The sequence below is a fragment of the Trichosurus vulpecula genome, chromosome 7 (genome assembly GCF_011100635.1).
Source record: "Trichosurus vulpecula isolate mTriVul1 chromosome 7, mTriVul1.pri, whole genome shotgun sequence".
NCBI lineage: Eukaryota > Metazoa > Chordata > Mammalia > Diprotodontia > Phalangeridae > Trichosurus > Trichosurus vulpecula.
This window is the reverse complement of record NC_050579.1, coordinates 100597661-100616329: the sequence shown is the minus strand read 5'-3', so window position 1 is coordinate 100616329 and position 18669 is coordinate 100597661. Positions and strand designations below refer to the sequence as shown.

At 37.9% G+C, this 18669-nt stretch overlaps 1 protein-coding gene across 3 annotated transcripts in view; it reads left to right on the top strand.

Moving 5' to 3' along the window:
• TIAM2 (TIAM Rac1 associated GEF 2) overlaps positions 1 to 18669 on the top strand; it is a 167885-nt gene that overhangs the window by 90179 nt on the left and 59037 nt on the right. For 2 of the 3 annotated variants that reach the window (XM_036766922.1, XM_036766921.1), the window contains one exon: positions 7626 to 7729. In XM_036766922.1, coding sequence (XP_036622817.1) covers positions 7626 to 7729 — 104 coding nt within the window. Of the gene's footprint in view, positions 1 to 7625; positions 7730 to 17784; positions 17865 to 18669 lie in introns of those variants that run through there. The other variant, XM_036766920.1, reaches the window with a different exon arrangement.

The window sequence follows — 18669 nt, the reverse complement described above, 5'->3', positions numbered from 1 at the left end:
GTTTTATCTTTAAGGCAATAAGGAGTCACTGATGCTTTTTGTGTAGGTGGGTGTCATGGTCCATTCTGTGTTTTATGAGTATCGTTTCGGCAGCTGGGTTGAAGATGGACAGGAAACTTCCAAGTACAGAGACCAATTGGGAGATTGTTACAATAGTCTAGGGCCTAGACTCTAGGCAAAAGGTGAGGGTCTAAACAGAATATGAGGCTGTATGAGGGGAGAGCAGGAAAAAGGAGAGGCAAGACATTGCTGGGATAAGATCAAGAATACTGGGGAACCTACTTTAGTGGGGGAGTGGGTGATTGGAAGAGGTAGTAGTGTCTTTGTGCCACTGAGTAACAACTTTGGCAGGTAAATGAATTTAGGAACAACATTAAATTCCTATTTTTCTGGTACTCTTATACTTCTCTACCCCATAACAATGATCTGTTCAGGTTATTGCCTTTGATTTTCTTCTCATGTGGATAATAAAATTTTAAGGTCTCCTAAATCTGTATACTCTCTAACCTCATAGATATCAATTAGTACAGCATTTGAGCTGTCAATTTTTACTTGTTACATGACTGGCTGATCTCCTTTCCTAGTCATGTATATCTTTGATAATTTTGGGGCTACTTCTGATACCCAAGTTACTGTTTTTTTAATATGTTACAGAAAATACATTAACCTTGCCTTGTAGCCCACTTACTTTTAAAGCATCAAAATGTCGTTTTCTTTCTTACTATTGCAGATATAATTGTAATCATCATTATTACATCTATGTTGTTAAAAGATCAATGTTGTGGTACTTTAAAAATTATGTGTTATAAGGTGAAGAACTTTTAAAAAGTTTTGCAAAGCACTTTTATGACTTTGATAGTATAATTTTTGCTATTTCCATTTAATTTGTTTTTTAAAAACCTTTTCTTTTTATATCACTATCATTTCTCTGTTTTCCTCATTTTAAAAATGATGAAATTGGGGCTCTGAGAGGAGGACGTCCCCATGAGCACACAGTTAGTAAGTGACTGAGGCAAGATTTAACCTGGGCCCCATGCCTGCAAGATCAGTATTATCTCCAAAATGCCAGTATGCTTTTCATTTTAGAACTGAACAGTCCTTGAATTTGAAAAAACCCTGGTCACTAACATTTTATTTGCTTACTTATCTAACAGCTCATCTGCAGACTCTCTGACATAATTCATTCAAATAATATCAGGCTTAGGAAAAGTATTTTCTCTGGAATTTATGGGCATATTAACATTCTGTTTCATTGAATGGTGATGAGTAATAATTGCTAGTATGAGACAGCGTAACTTCCGTGATTTAAGAGAAGTATATAAAAGCATTGAGGATTTTGTAATAAAAGCATGAATGGAAGTTTAGAGAAAATGTAATTAAATGAAAAATACATAAATATGTAGTTTTTAAACATGAAACTTAGGAAATACATAATTTAAAGCTTGTCAGTACAAACTAACTCAGTATGCTGTGTGCTTTGTGATGAATTATACATTTGGAGACTTAATTGGTAATTTTTTGTGTGTGCAGAATAAGGAATTTAGGATTGCCATGAAAAATTTAAATTTTACCTATCTGGAATCTCATCTGTTTAAATGTTAGGATTGCATATATCAGGAAACTACCTTCTCTTTATGGTCTTTGCCTTTTAAAAATAATTACAGAAAAGAAGTAAATTCAAATTTTTCATCTATGAGATTATGTTACTGTTGCTTCTATTAAATAGCAGTGAATAGAGCACTTGGAGTTAGGAGTTAGGCAGACCTGAATTAGCTCGGTGACTCTGCAAGTCACCTAACTTTTTAGCCCCAGCTTCCGCATCCACAAAAAGAGGATTTCACAGGGTTGTTCTGAAAATCCAGTGAGATAACCTATGGAAAGTGCTTTGCAAACCTTCAAGGGCTATACAAATAAATACTAGGTTGGGTTGTTTACTATTATTATTATTATTATTACTTTGACACTCTCTTATGTTTGATGATACAGTTATAAAAAACTATTAAATATCGGATTCACAATTTTAATGCCATAATTAATTGTGCTTCTGCAAACAGTTAAATCATTTATTATTCACATAACTTCTTTGTTATTTTAAAAATTCAAACCTTCATATATTATGTCTTTATATTTATTATTTGCAGTGGTGGTGGTGGGATGGGCTAGTGATTTAATGATTAAAAGTTTTTTTCATCCTGTGATAAAAATTCTCAAATATAAGCATAACTTGTCAGTCCAAATGCTTTATTTTTTTTTTTTTGGAAGAGGGAAGGCAGGGCAGTTCAGGTTAAGTGACTTGCCCAAGGTCACACAGCTAGTACATGTGTCAAGTGTCTGAGGTCACATTTGAACTCAGGTCCTCCTGACTCCAGGGTCGGTGCTCTAACCACTGTGCCACCTAGCTTCCCCAAATGCTTTATTTTTGAAGTATCTATAGTTATAGTTTCTAATTGTTCTCTCAATGTAATAATCTATGTTTAAGTTAATTACCTATTTACTTCTATTAACATATATTAATATATTAACATATAACTATATATAAAGTTCTATTAACATATAACTATAATTCTCTTTTTGTCAAAATGTTTTGATTTGTATCAGAAATTGTGAACACACCTCGTCTGAAGCCTTTACATTCATAGTGCTAATAAGTTGGATGAGTAATCCTCCTGAGTTTTTGTCACTTCCTATACTGCATTTTGGCTTGCAGTCCAACTCCTTTTATAACTTCTGTCGCTGTGTATTCAGGCCGTTTCCCTCAGAAGCATGTCTTTGTTTTGAGTCAAGGGTCCTTGTTTGCCAGTTGCCAGGTGCTAGTCTACACCTTTGGTAGTGGTACTTAGTTAATATTACTATATCCTCCCCTACCCATCACAAACAGATTTCATAATATCATTGTTTTAGAACTTGAAAGGCCCTTAGGTGTTATAAGTGTTACCTGGTGTGACTACAACCCTTTCTCAGCCATCCACAGAGTGATAATGATAATAATATCAGGAACAATAATAGCTTGTCTTTTTACAGTGCTTGATACGTACAAAGTACCTTTTTTTTTTATTTAATCATCATAACAACCCTGTGTGATTGGATAATCTCCATTTGATTGATGAGAAAAAATTGGCCCAAAGACATAAAATGACTTGCCCAAAGTTGTATGATTGGTAATTGATGAGAACTCAGGTTCAAATTCAGGCTGATTTGATTCTACATTGAAGTTCTCCTCACCCAGGATATCTCTAGCTGTTTTCCTTCTCTTTTCCTTTCCCATCTAAGTCCCCGAGGAGGCAGTTAAGGAGGACTGTGGTTATGGAATGGCCAGGAATAGTCAAGTATCCACAGCAACTATATCACATTCCCAGTCCTTTTAACTGCATGCTTAAAGATGGGTTACTGCCAAGGAAATGATGTCAAATGAGGACAGAAAAGAAGGACTAGAGGTATGGATGACAACTAACTGACCAGAGATCCAGGGCCATGCTCCAGTCTGCCTGTCATCTCCCAGCTTCTCCTAGTACCTGTTTCCAAAGAACACCCCTAAGCAAATCCCAGCTAGATACCTTGATATGGCAGTGTTTTTTTTTTGTCCTTGAGGAAGCCCACACTCTTTCCTATTAACTATGTAAGATTTAAATTGGCAATGATGTAAACGTATGCTTTGAATTCGGATTATGCACAGTGTGGGCGAGGCACTTTTGCATTTCCTGATGTTTCTATTTTTAAGTTTGTATCCTTGATGTAACTTTAACATGGATTTTTACCCTTTAATTGTAAAGGATTCAGGGTTGCCAGCTACTTGGCTGACAGTGGTGCATCGATGCGATTAAGGACTGACATGCTGCCTTTCAGAGAAGAAGCAGAATTACTACTTTCTCTCTGCATTTCTTCCACCTCGAGGTTGTTAGTTTCAGCCCTGTTTTCCCCAAATTGCCAGCGAAAATGGTTGTTCACTGTCAGTGAATGTTAAGGGCAATTACATAAGCCCTCAGTGGAAGATTACTGCCTTACTCCTGGTGGTCCTGGGTGCAGATGAAGGGGATACATGTGATGGGTCTAAGACTGTAACATGGGTAGTGCTGTTGCTTTCACTGCTTTGCTAAAGTGGGTATGGGCAGGCAGCATTGCATCTTCCCCTTTTCTCTGCCAGGTCTCATCTAGAGAATCTGCTTTACCTTGATTATATGGGAAAATATGTATGTGTGGAGGGAAGCTCTGTCCACTAGATGGAAATGGATTAGTCACTAGCCCTGAATTCTTAATTTTGTTTAGTAGATTTGTGTCAGATATATAGAATTCTAATCTGATGCATGTAAAAAGAAGAAAAGGTGGGGACAGTGTGCTAATACTACTCTCTGCCCTGTGGAAGAAAGAAAAGGAGTATTAAACCCTTAATGATTTGACAGTTTCATAGTGGGGGGTCCACATGGCATGGCAAAATAGAAACACATGAAACTAGTTATATAATAATGTAGTATGTGAGTTAAGTACAGTAATTGGTGATGAAGAAAATAAATGACATAAATAAACTTGAAATAACCTTGAAGAAAAGTGAGCTTTCTGTGAGCTAATGTAATCAGGGAAGGTTTTTTGGAGGAAGTAGGGCTTAAGACTAAAAACCTCTCCTCATCCTAATAACTTAGGAAGGAGAAAGGAATTAGACCTGTGATTTCATTGATGTTAGGAATTCCCAAGTAAGAAAACCCCCTACCAGGGTTGGGGAGCCTGCAGCCTCTACGTCCTCAAGTGTGGCCCTTTGGTCTGTGAAGTCTGGATTTAGTCAAAGGGCTGCACTTGAGGAACTAGAGGGCCACGTGTGGCCCCAAGGCTGCATGTTTCCCACCCTTGCCTTGACCAATGCCAGTCAGCACTTCAGCTGCAAATTATAGTCTTAGAGTTACCAGGAGTATATGGATGAAGTCATTTGTCCAAGGTCACACAGCCAGGATGTGTCAGAGGTGATACATGAATCCAGGTTATTCCGTCTTTGAGATTAGCTCTCTGTCCTACAGCTGTCTCTCCATTCACGAGAATTCTTTTTAAAAATATGTATGGGCCTTCACCATTCGAGATTTTCTCTCTTATGAAGACCAGCCTAAATAAGTTTAGAGAGACTCATCATCAGGTTGTCTGCAGGAAGATGATGATGTTCATAAAGAAGAAGATGATGACGAAAGACCATTTATTAAATTAGAAGAATTTAATTTGCATTAGTGGTGGGCATACTCACAACAACAAAGTATTGGAAGTATTAAGGTGTGTACTGAAGGTGAAGGAATAACTTAACCTCTATGGACTTTAATTTCTCATTTGTAAAATGAGTGTGTTAAAACTAGATGACTTAAAAAGACCCTTCCAGTTCTCAATCTATGACACTATGAATCAATTATTTGATATACTTATTTATTGCTAATAGTGATCACAGAACAGATGCCAAAAGCATGTGGAAATCTTGGTAGAATTAGCATCTCTGAACATTTTTCTTCCACTGAGCACATTGTTGGAGTGAAGTAAATACTTGTCATTATTGATACAAAGTTATTTCCTAATAAATTCTGTAGCATTTACGCCAGTAAGAGAATGGGTTCAGAAGATCTAAAACTAGTTTTCTGGATTGGAAATGGGAGAATGTTGACTCACTTGAGCCAGCTGCTGCTCATGATGTGGGCAGAATGTAAAAGTGGAGCTATACATAGGCTCGGTGGCACCCCGGACAGGGTATCAATTTGGTGCTTGTTTACAGCAGCTTTGTAAGTAAGTATTGCAATTTTAACAGCCTCTGCTTTTTTTTTTTAACCATCCTGCCCTCCTTCCAGAAAATGTACATGTGAAACAATGAAGGCTGTATTTTAGAAGTTTGCTTGGTGTCCCCGAGCCTACCAGACTATGTCTCCTCTTTTCATCCACTTAGTATCCAAGTAGTTCAAGGTGGCTCTAGTGCTTCTGAGAACACTAGCTTTATTTGGAGAGTTACACAAAGCAAAGCAACTCCTAGGGTTGTAGCCAGGTTAGTTCTTTTAGGGCTTGCTCGGGAATTCCCTTGAAAGTCTTAAGTTATAGGCTACAAGATGGGAGCCGTTTCACTGCTGTCTAGATCCCTTTTTACCCTGGAAATTTCATGCTGTTTTCTCAGAACAAAGAGAAGACTCATCTCCCTGGGACAAAAATTGAAAGCACTGCATCCCTTTGGTCCACACCTAGCCATACTCCTACTTTTGGCAAGGTTCTGGGTTTGTTGGCCATCATTTTGTGGGAGAGCTGAGTACCAGTTGGAGACTGGCCATGTGCAGAGAGCCCCTGCTGAGGCCATTCCTCTGCTAGTTCAAAGCTGTACCTGCTCTGGCACTTAGAGTCTTGGAGAGTTCCCTAGAGCAACTTCACTGAGAAATGAAGTGAGTTGTCCATGGTCACACAGCCATATGTGTCAGAGGAGGGATTTGAACCCAGATCTTCCCGACTCTGAGGCAGCTCTCTAGTCACTCTATGTTGTCTCTCTAAATGCTGAAAGGTGTGGAGTGAGGTGTGAAAAAAGCAGAAGCAAGGGTATTGACTGAAGACGACATCACCTCTTAACTGTACTTAACTGTATGGTTAGGTTGATGCATAACATTAATATGTTATGATTAAGTTACCCAGAAAAAAACCCCACTATGTCACATGCATGTCTTCCTGTGCTTGAATTCTATAAACCTCACAGGGCTTTTGTCTCTAGTTTTGAGTCTCTTGCCCCCATGCCTCCATGGTACTTGGTTGGGTCATATACCAGTTCCTACAGCCAGGATATACTTAAGTCCAACCCAGTTGTTCAGCTACATAGGTGCATGATTTATGATCTCTGGTTTCGGTAGAAATAATTTGGCATTTTTTCCTTTGAGGGGCCAGGTCATAGTAGTTGGGAAAAGTTAAGAGGAAAGCCTTTTCTGTTTTTTCTAAAAGAGAATTTTATTTCGAGTGGTATTGGGAGTTGCAAATTTTAAAAAAATAATGGAAGGAGGCGGTAAGAACAGGGTGATGTGCATAGTTGTAGGCTGGAAACAGCTCTACTTAAACTTAGTCTTGTATGTTAATTTCCACATTGGAAGCTAGAGAGATGTTAATGCATTTTTTATTTTTAATTGAAAATCAAATTGACTTTAGCCTTTGGTAATTTTGGAAAAATTAAATTACACCTGTGAATGGGCAAAGCCTGTTTTGTTGGGAGAAACTGCTATGTGCTACCAGGTTTGCATCCAGCTTTTTGGAAATTTGTCTTCATTCAGTGAAATGAGGTAAGGAGAGTGTATCATGACACTGCTTATAGCACTCAGGGTGTCTAAAATTATATCAGGAACCCAAAGGAAAGAATAAAGAGGCATGTTAAATGTCATTTTGATTGTTTTTAACTGGTAATGCAAATAATGCTGGATGGGAGACATAAGGTGATAGAGGGTAGTTGATGTTGTGTTAGCAAAAGCTGAGATGTGGTTTGGAGAAGAGCAGGTTAGTGTATTCTCCTACTTTACTGTTATTACAACTTGAATCTCAATGTTACTGTTCTGTCCTTCTTTCTCCGTTTTCCTTATGTAGACCTTTAAATGTAATTTTACCTGAAAATGGCCATGCTAAGTATTCGTATTTGTTGTTTTCAAATCCAGACTTCAGCAATGTTCCTGATGTTACGGCTGGTTTGAAAAGAAGCCAAACCGATGGTACCTTGGACCAAGTTCCCCACAGGGAGAAAGCTGAACACACGTTCAGGGTAAGGTACCAAAATGTTTTATACTGATGGGAAAGCAAATGCTAGACTTGGGCTGAATTTAACTTTTAGCTTTACCTGAACAAGGGCAAAAATGAGAGCCTTCTATATGCCGATTATTTGCTTTATTGATTTTGTCTAATGAATGGGAGGACATTTTTATAGTTGAGGAAACTAGGAGCCTCATTAACCTCATTTGTTCATTGTCTTTCACCTCTGTTCCTTCACTCCTAGCATCAGAGGGCTGGCCTGTGCTAAGATGAGCGTTAAGGTAGAAGCTTGCTATCCAGGAAGGTGAAGTTGTTGAGAGGTGTTGGCAAAAAAACTTACGTATAGCTGAATTTTCTTCCTTCCTGCCATAGAGAAATGAAAGGACAGACCCCATCACTTCTGCTTAGGGATGGATCCCATGATTTCAAACTATTGGGGAAAGTTTGGAGATATGTGCCTGCCTGAGTTGGTGTCATCCAGCACAACAACTTTAGCATGGCAGAATCAGGTTACGACTATCCTTCCCCTTCCCATTACCCTCCTTTTGCCTCGTCCCTCTTTCTCCCATTAATGTGGGCCAAGCCAAAAGATAAATATCTAAATGCCCTGATTGCTGATGTTCTGGCATTGATCTCAGCACTATTCACCTTTCACAGGAATCTGGTTCTTTTACTAAACAGTAGCCTATTACTATTTTCAGTCTCTACTACTATGTTCTTACTCTTATGAATATCCTATCTAGAGTGGACTCAATTTTGAAACTGATTTTTAGCATTTTTCAAAAGTAAAGCTCCTAGAGCTTATGGCACAGAATCCTTGGTTTTATAATAAGACAAATCAGTTGGGTTTTTATGGACTGATCTCTTTTTTTAAACTGATAATTACAAGTATGAAATTGAGTTAAATATTGGAAGTAAGTGGTGTGTATTTGTGTCTGTGTGTGTGTTAGTGACTTCCTTAATTTTGTAACCTGGTTGAGTTGTACTTTTCAGTTTGCACAAGGTGACTATTAATTATTTTCTTCAAATATATTAAAAGACCCAGTTTTAGAGTCATTGTAACCTTGGGATAGGTGCTTCCCTATCTCATAGTAGTTTCCTTATCTATAAAATGGAAATAAAGATAGTTGTACCACCTGCCTCACTGGTGGTGGTTGAAAGCACTTTGTAAAGCTTAAAGTACTATATAGATGTGGGTAGGTAGTCTTGGCTCAAATAAGTGAGATCTAAGATCAGAGCCTGGAGCTTCCAACTCAGAAATTAAAGGCCTTTATTTCCAAGGTTTTCCTTCATGCTTCCACTTTTCTTCTCCAGTGTGAATAATTTCTTATCTGATTAGAATCTAGTTAAATGTAGTCTATTTTGTAGATTTCACAAACAAGTACCCTAGACATCAGAAACAGGAATCATTTCACTTGGAAATTAAATGTGGTTTGATTTGATGAAGCACAGCTGTAACTGGGGCTTTTGACAGCCCCACAATTTCTGCCAATGATTCATAATTGATTGCCTTCTTTCTCCTCAAGGGTACCTATTAATGTCATTGCTTTTTGTGTGACCCTGTCAGCATCTCCAGCATGTGTGGGATTAAAAAAAATTGGTAACAATTTACATAGAATATTGTAATAGTTTGGAGTTTGAAAAAGAATAAGCAACTACTCTCTTTTGGGGTGGGGGGAGGGAGGGTTAAATAGGTGGAAGACTTTCCTCACTTATTCTGGGAATATCATGTGTTAAATAGTTAAGAGATGTATAGGGACCAAAATAGTTCTTGTTTTTAGCTTTCTACTAGTTTTTTCAGGCAACCCTGAAGACACAGCATTCTGTGACTCCTGCATGTACTTATGTTCTATAAGTTGGTGTATTTCTGTTGAAGGGCATCAGAGCCCAAGTTGCAAATTCAGAAGGATGGGGGTGAACCTACTCTGGAAGCACTGCTCCTGCTTTGCAAAGACAAGATTGGTGGCGCTAGGAGGTCCTTGTGATTGTAACTTGGGAGAACAGACAGTTTGGGATTATTTCACTGCACAGGGATGAGAGCAAGCGAGAAAGTGTGTGTTACTCATTTCCCAACAGACTCCGGTAGATGTAATCACTTTGTTCTTTGGGAGCAGATTTCTTTGAACTTTTCCATTGTATCCAGCATGTAAGTAAACAAAAGCTTTGATTCTAATGGATATGGAATGGATTTAGAAAATGTAGGCATGTTTGCATGATTTAACTTCGTCTTTTTAAAAATAATTTGATTTTGTTCTAAAAACTTTGTAGGCTTACCATTCAGATGAAAATGTGTGCCCTTATTTTGTGGAGAGAGGAAATTTTGAGAGGAAAGAACTTAAAACCCTTAAATATATCTCATTGATGTACCTTAATTTGTGAATAAGGAAACTCAGGGTGATATAGTACAACTAGTACCCCCACCATCAACTTTTCGTTCTGGGGACGGGGGAGTTTATCCAGGGTTGAACTGATTTAAAATAATTTGGGAGCTTATTTGGCAATTTTGTGTCATGAAAACAACAGAAACATTCATGCATATTAAATTTCAGAAAAAGAAGCCTGTTTATACTCAGTAACACATAAGAGGATGTAAAAAAGAATTTAAATAGAATGTAATCTTGGGCTTTGTTAAATTTCTACAGAATCCAGTGCATACCTTGCAACATGCTTACCACTGCAAAACAAAATCCACATAAATGAAACCTCCCTTTTCCTTGGGATAAGCAGGTTTTATACTTTGATAATTTCCAATTCAGTAATTCTTCAGCATTTTATGTAAGTGCCTCGTGGAGCCTTGGCAGTGGTTATTTTTGCAGTTGGTAGGCGTTCTGTTGATGGAACAAAAAGCATTGAAAAATCTGGTAATGCAGTATGACAACTGTTTGTTGTGCTCCTTGCAATTTAATCATGTTTGAGATATAGATTGTCCTGTTTGTTAAAGGCAGAAAAATTGACATGTACTCAGGCTTAGGCTTTTGTTTAGTATGCTGCACAAATATAACCTGTATCTGAAATTTAATTATTCCTATTTACTTAGGTTCCTTTTTGATTTTCCACATGAACTACTGTTAAGCCATCTTTTAAATAAAATAATAAATCAAAGAAAATAGAATAAAAAGGAAAAAAATTAATAAAGAATATTCCCCTCCCCAGACCTCAGAACACACTGAAATCTTGATTTTGTTGATTCAATGTCTACTATAGTGTCAGAGATACTGTTTGTGAAGTATTTTCGTTAAGATTTAAAACCAATACATAATTTAACCGTGGACAGGACCCTTCGAACATGGCTGCTTTCCTGCAAGCTAATGCAGTCTCTATTCTTTTTAATTAAGTTCCTTTTTCCTCTCCCCACTTCCTTCTCCCCATAGCCATTTCTGAATCCCTCTTTCCTGTTGCATCTTAGGTATTTGAAGGAATAGATTGTCAGCAACCTTCAGGCATAGCCCACCACCCACTAAAACACTCCTTTCTAGTATGACTTTATCCAGTAAATGAGACCTGCTTGCTGACTGCCTTTCATGTTAGTTTAAACTTCATTATGCATTGCCTTTTGTTGTATTGATATGTGTCCCTGTTGTATTTAGGCACTGAGGGACAAAGGAGTTTGTTTTTCTTTATGTGGAAGATGGAGTTACTTTCTCTGTCCTCAGCTGTCTAATGCCCTCTGGACCTAATTATTTGTAAAGCCAGATGCAGAAAATAGTGAATAGGAAAAAAAAAATATGAAAAACTTAATGTGTAATATCTCAAGGGATTAAGGTGACTTCTACATATTTCAGCTGCACGACGGTGTTGACATTATTTTCTGCTGACCTGTTCCATTAGGTGTAAAGTGCAGAGTGTTTTGATGTAGGGCACCTTAAGAACTCGGTCTTTTGTGTCCTTTGCCATCCTAGCTAAGACAGAGTCAGCTGATCTCTTTTTGGTAATGCTCTGTGCAGCGAGTTTATATGATTTTACAAAGAGCAAGTTAAAATGCCAGATTAAAAATAGTTTGATGTTGTTTCCTGTATCTTTAGAGGGGGTAGACCATGGATATTGGAATGCTGAACAAAACGCGCTGTAGCTTTGACAGTCCTGAAAGCACCACCACTTGTTCTGAACATTTTAGGAAGAGACACTTCAGCCTTACATAAGCAATACACTGGTGTGGGCAACAGTGAATACAGTATGGACAGAGTTTGGTTGCATTTTCACATTTAACTCTCAGATGCATCTCACTCTTTAGCAGCCTGTCTTATTCAACAGTAAACCTGGGCAGCGCGCATGCGCGCGTGTGTGTGTGTGCGTGCGCGTGTGTGCTTGCACGCATGTGTACCCTGCATGTACCTGTCTGTGTATGGCATAGGGTTATATGTGTCTGGCAGGGAGAAAGAGACAGACAGTGAGAGACAGAGACACTACAGGCTTGTGGAAGTTTCGAAGTACAAAAGTGTGGTTTGAAATAACCACATTTCATTTTCTTTATATCTTTAAAAGCAATTTTTAAAATCAAAATGATAAATTCTTTAATAGTATTTACCTCCTCTAATACTACTAGTGCCCAGTCCTCCTTGATTTGTGCTTAATTATTCAGACAGATGTGTCAGTAAGCTGCCAGTCTTGTTCAGTCTGATAGAAAAGGGTGTGTCCAGTTGTAATACTACCCATTCATCCCCTTTTCCTAGGCTGGTGGTCATCAGCATTTTTTTAAAAGTGCAAAAGGATAAGTTGATGCTCACTAGTTAGTATCAGGCGAATTGTTCTCCGTAATTTTGAAATAAAAACAACTCCAGCTAGTTTATACTAAATTTGTAGTGGTATTGGAAGGTCTATGCAATGAGAAGAAAACAGATGAGTTAAATGGAAAACATTTTGGAAAAGAGGCTTGTCCTATGAAGAAAGAAATTGGTGGTAGGTTGGAATAAGAAGACAGTTTGTTGCTTGGGCTGGAAAACAACACTAAGTCTGTTAGTTGAAATCTGCTTTTCCTATTCTGTGTCCCATCTAGTAGTGATGTTTCCAGCTCCCCACCCAACTTAAATCTGGTGCCTTGTGTCCATGGGGCAGGATTTGAAGAATGTTTTCATTCAGTTATGTACATAGGACTTCACCAAGCTGCAGTGAGAGAGGCCGGTGGATTGTTGCCACCTGGCATGTTCTGGGCTATTTAGATGTCTTAAGGAATAGAATTTACTAATAGCAGGATCTTGACTGCTAAATAATTAAAAGAGGGGTGGGGGCAGAGGGCTTCACCTTCTGTACCTTTGCCATTTTCTATTCCAGTCTGTAAAAATTGCCAAAAAAAAAAAAGCTTTTAGAAGGAAAAAAAAAACTGAAATGGAGTGTTCCCTAAATTTTCTGTCTCATTTACCCTCAAACCTTGGCTTTTCTGTTCAGTCATTCTCTTTCTCCTCCCATCTCTTCCCACGCAGCGACTTCTTTCCTCCCTTCTACTGTCAGTTCTTTTTTTCTTCTTTGCCTCCTATCCCGCTGCTTTTCATCCTCCTTTTTTTTTTCATTTTGAAACAAACATTATTGTTGTTCACAGGCACCTTCAGAACCACAAAAGAGGATGATGAAAATAGGAAGGTATATGATAAACAACAGAATGTTAACTATGGAAAGGATGTTGAAGAAGTAGCATGGCTTCTGAGACAATGCATGAGTCATCCAGACTGAGGGGAAGGCAGGAAGGAATCCAGGCTTGTCAGGTTGAACCCTGTCTCCTAAACTAGGTGGGACTAGGGCTATTAAATGCATTTATCTTTAAAGTCACCTTTTTATCTTTTATCATCTTTTATCTAAATTTATCTCCATCTTTTTTATCTAAATTATCTTTAAAACCTTTGTAATATCAAAATAATGACTAATTAATGATGTGTCTGTGGGACTTTGCAAATGACAAAGGTTACACAGAGGTTTATTTCTAATAGAAGAGAACAAATGGACACTTCTGTTTCCAACTTAATAGTTTATTTCCACAAGTACTCCCACCTCTCTTGCTCCCTGCCCCCTGAAACAACTTCTATGCCATCAGAAGAACCTTTGTTCTTTCCATGGCACAGAGAGCTTTAAATTAAAGACCTTGGGAAGCTCCTTGCCACTGGTTGTGGTGGAGGAGGGGAGACCCAACAGGCCTCATTCCTCTTAGCTCTCACCTTTGTTTTTGTCTTTACACTTTTTTTGACATGGGCTAGGGAATAGGAAACTTAAGACAAAGATTCTCTCCTACTTAAGCCTTAAATCTGAAAGGAAGTCCTAAATGTAGTGTTTCTTTCTAGCCAGTAGGAAAAAGCAGTCTGCTCTAGCAGAAAGATCACTGGACTAAGAGTCAGGTAATCTCTGATGGAGGTCTAGCTCTGCTCCTAACTAGCTATGTGGCCTTTAGATATATAACAACAACAACAATTCCTATTGTGCTTTAAGGCTGGCAAAACACTTTGCATGAGCTCATTTATTCTTCATAACAACCCTGTGGGGGAGGTGATATCCCCATTTCACAGATGAGGTAACTGAGGCTTAGAGATGTCAAATGACTTAATCCCAGTCACACAATTAGAATCAGAGGCTAGCTTTAAATGGAGATTCTCCCAACTCCACATCTAGGGTTCCTTTCATGACACTGACCTCCTCTAGTCTCATTTTCCACAATTGTAAAATATAAATGTTGAACCACAGGATTACTAAGGTCCCTCCATCTAAAATAAATTCTGTGATTCCATGATTTTTCTTTTCTCTGCCCATCTTTTAACTCCAGTGCCTTACTTAAATAATGTTTTTTTTAAGACAGCTGTTTTTAAGACCATGAGGAAGAAATTCCAACTGAGGAAGAGTTAGATTCCAAGTTTCTTTGCCATTGATTGACTTTATTAACTTTATATCAATAAATGAGGATGAAAACCTCAAAGAAAAATGAATGTTGCAAAGGGTAGTGGTAATAGGGAAGGATCATGTTGCTGAAATAATTTTTCCCCATACATTTAACTTCATCTTTCTTATTTTAAAGGGGAAATCTCAAGGGAAAACATTACACAGAGTACATAATTCAGTTTTTCATTGTAATAGAACTGAAAAAACCTGTAGTCCAACACCTTTATAGTCAAAATGAGGAACTGAGGCCTGGATCCTGACTAGTCTAGTACTGTTTTCATCATAACACACTCTCTTGTGTTTTCATTTGGGTTCTTAGTCAACAAACATTTATTAATCACTTACACTGTGACAGTTACACAGAGGATAAAGAGACCAAAATAAAGCTCTCCCTACCTTGGACATGCTTACATTTTAGCAGAAGAAACAACATAAACAAGTATGTAAAAAAGAAATACAAGGTAAACTTTGGGGAGAGAGGGTACCGGTAACTAGAGACATCAAGAGAGGTTTCCTATAGAGAATGTCTCAAGTGGTTTCAAAGGAAACAAGGGATTCCAAGAGCCAGGGATGGGTGAGGGGGAAGGACTTTATTCCTAGCATAAAGTCATGCACAAAATAAAATACATAAGATTGTGTATACAAAAATAGGAGTGTTGTGTGTGAACAACTGACAGAGAACCAGTGTCATTCAACAGATATTTATTGAGTACCTCTTATGCATGCAGCCTGGTGCTTCTTGAGTCTGGGTAAGGGTAATAGGTAATTGTCTTTGTTCTTTATTACCAAGGCTAATTATTAAGGGTTTTTTAATACTTTTTAATGTGCTAAGAGACCTTGAGGCCACTCACATACCTCTTCCACAAGCGTTCCAAAGATAGAATACATCCAGTTCTTGGTTGTGGCCAAATATTCCTGGCCTGTTGAGCCCTAACCACATTCTGTACACGAGTCTGTACCATTTTTTAAAGTTTCCTTTATTTTTTTGTAGTTAACAAATCATTTCTTCCCTGTGTTAGTTAACAAGTTTAAATTTGGAGTCCCAAGTTCAGGGTAAAAAAACCCACCAAACCTAGTTACTATTTGTGAAAGGCATAGGACAATGGAGACCATTACTTTTTCTTAAGGGAGAGGAAAAGAATCAGTCCTTAGTGTTGAGATATGCTACTTGAGCAACAGCTCTCTATACCTGGTACACTCAATGTATCCAGGTACTGTGTTGCAAGGATTGGTAACAGTACCTCATCATTTATTTGAGCCATTCCTCAAATTGTCTACAAATTAGCAAAGCTCTATTCTCTTGCTGACTACTTTCCTTCACTTTTCCAAATTAACAACCCTATTTACAAGCCAAATTTTTCCAAGCTGCCATTGAGATGCTATATGTCATATGTTTTATATTACCAAGGAATTAAAAAAAATATACCAACATACCACAAATTCATTATAGTCCCCCGAGTTAAGCACTGGGCCTTCCTAGGATACAGCTGGTGCTTAATAAATGTTGAATTGCACAAAGACATTAGATGATCACCAAGGTTGTTAACTTGGACCTCTGTGTTCTTTAAAAAAAATTTAATGCCTGTATTTCAGTATAATTGATTTCCTTTGACATCCTATGTGTTTTATGCATTTAAAAATATTCTAAGAAAGGGGCTCATAACACAAAAGAGATTAAGAGCCTCTGAATTGTAGAATATTGTTCATTGGCAAAGTAGGGGAGTCCAAAATAAATCCTCTATCTGTTGCTTTGTTTCATTTTTTTTTCTTTTGAGCATTAAGATCTTGTATGCTTAGTTATTTTATTAAAATGATGAATTAATCTCTAAATCCAGTGTCTGGATCACAGTCCTTGGATTCTCACATTTTCTTTATGTCATGGACCCAAATAGCTTGTTGCTCTTACCATTTGTTCTCTGACCAGTTCTAAAAGTAGATCAGCAATAGATTTTGTTGGTGGGGTGTTCCAAAAGTCTTACTGCCGCTTTAGGTGTTTGTAGCTATATACCCTATATATCAGCTACTGCTGGGGATGCAAAGAAAAAAATGAAACCACTCCTGTCTTTAAGGAACTAACATTATATTGGTCAACACTGAATGTCACTTTCACTTTAAAGGGAAAGAGGCTTAAGGCATAGGCTGTAGTAGCGACAACCTTAGCATAAGATCTCTCAAGAAATGGGGTTGATAGGGCTAGCAGGAAGTTGCCTGAGCCAATTCCTGCACTGATCTTAGGCAGCTAGTGGGACAATGAATCAGAGTCAGGAAGGCTTGGCTCAAATCCCACCTCACACACCTTATTAGCTGAGCAACCTTGGGCAAGTCACTTATCTGTTATGTCACTCAGTTTCCCAAGTTGTAAAATGGGGTTAATAATAGCGCCTACTTCTCAGGGTTGTGTGAGGGAGGATCAAATGAGATAACTTATGTAAAGTGCTTTGCAAACCTTTAAGTGATATATAAATGTTAGCTATTATTATCCAGGTTTTTAGTATTTTTAGCCTCTCATCAGCAGCTAATTATTCCAAATCAAGACTGGATTACGATACAAAGTATAATCACTCACCTGCTGTTCTTAATAGCAGGATGAAAAACAGGGAAACAACTGTCCATAAAAACCTATCTGTCATTATGACATAAGAAAAATTATTAGTTTGCTTCACAAGGTGCTCATTTCATCTCTTTTCTTCATTTTTATTCCCTTTATTCTTTTGTCTTTTTCATTCAATATAGTTTTCTAACAACAATTCTTTTGCCATGACTTATCTTCTTTGGCAAACCTCCTCCTGTCCCTTTTTACACTCCCATCTAAGTTTAAAACAACAACAGCAGCAACTCCCAGCTGTTAGAAAAGAAATTTTAGTTTGCAAGTGCCCAAAAGGTGCTGACCTGTCATTTGGACTATTTGGGGATTTCAGAATTAACTGCTTATAAGCCCACAAAGTTTGCATAATTTCTGCTATCAGCATACTGTGTCTTCAAACAAGCTTCTTTCGAAAGACATCAAACCAGTTCTATATCAAGGGTGCTCATCAGCCATAGAACAAAGGGCACTCAGAACCAGAGGGTGACATGTGCCACAGTACAGTGGTAACCGCAAGGCATCCGGGATGTTGCACAGCGTGCACCTCTGTGTTGATTGTCCGTTAGAGGCTGTTCATTTTGTGCAGTTCTCAGCCGGTGTGGTTTAGTATCACTTTGCAAACACTCATTCTTCAGTGTATTTTACTGTGGTGTTACTATGTAGATGTTGCCTGGATTTGCTTGGCTAACTATCAAGTCAATTTTTTCAGGTGAGATTTTTTTAAAGTTATTTTTTGTGTGTATATCTGGGTGAGAAACAAGTTTTTCTTCCCAATGTTTCATTTACTTTGTTTTCTGTATGTGTCTCAAGTTTGAGCTTCAGAGTATATATGCAAAAAAGTTTATGTTTATGTGTATGTGAGCATCCTGTCCTAGTTGCATACATGACAACTTCATTGGTAGTGACCTGTGTACCACTACTGAAAACACGACTGGGTTTGAGATGGCCAGGCCATGTGTGAAGAGGAGTAGCTGGGAATGTATATATGTTTTAATGTGTTCTCTCTATCTGCTGTTCTGTCAAAGTGATTTTCCTGAAGTGCAGGTCTAACCATATCATGCCCCCTACTGAATGCAAGTAGTTCTCTATTACATTCATGATTTAAAAAAAAAAAGGTATCCTCTCTTTGGCTTTTAAAGTCCTTCCAGTCTTATCCAGTCTTCTTATGCTTTATTCCCCTTCACATCTCGCAACACTGACCTCCTTGAAGTTCCTCTCATGATACACCATGTTGTAACTTTATGACTTTTCACTGGCTTTTCTCTATGCTTGGAATGCTGTCCCTCTTCATCTCTGTCTCCTGCCTTCCCTGGCTTAAGACTCAACTCAAATCTCACCTTCTACAAGAGATTTTTTTTCCCCAAAACTCCCTCCCCCCCAGCACTGTGGTTCCCTTTAAGATACTTCCCATTTACACTACATATATACATATATATGTATGTGTGTGTCTGTATCTATCTATTTGTCTGTCTGTCAATCTGGCTTTCTACCTGTCTATCTCTTGTATGTCTAGT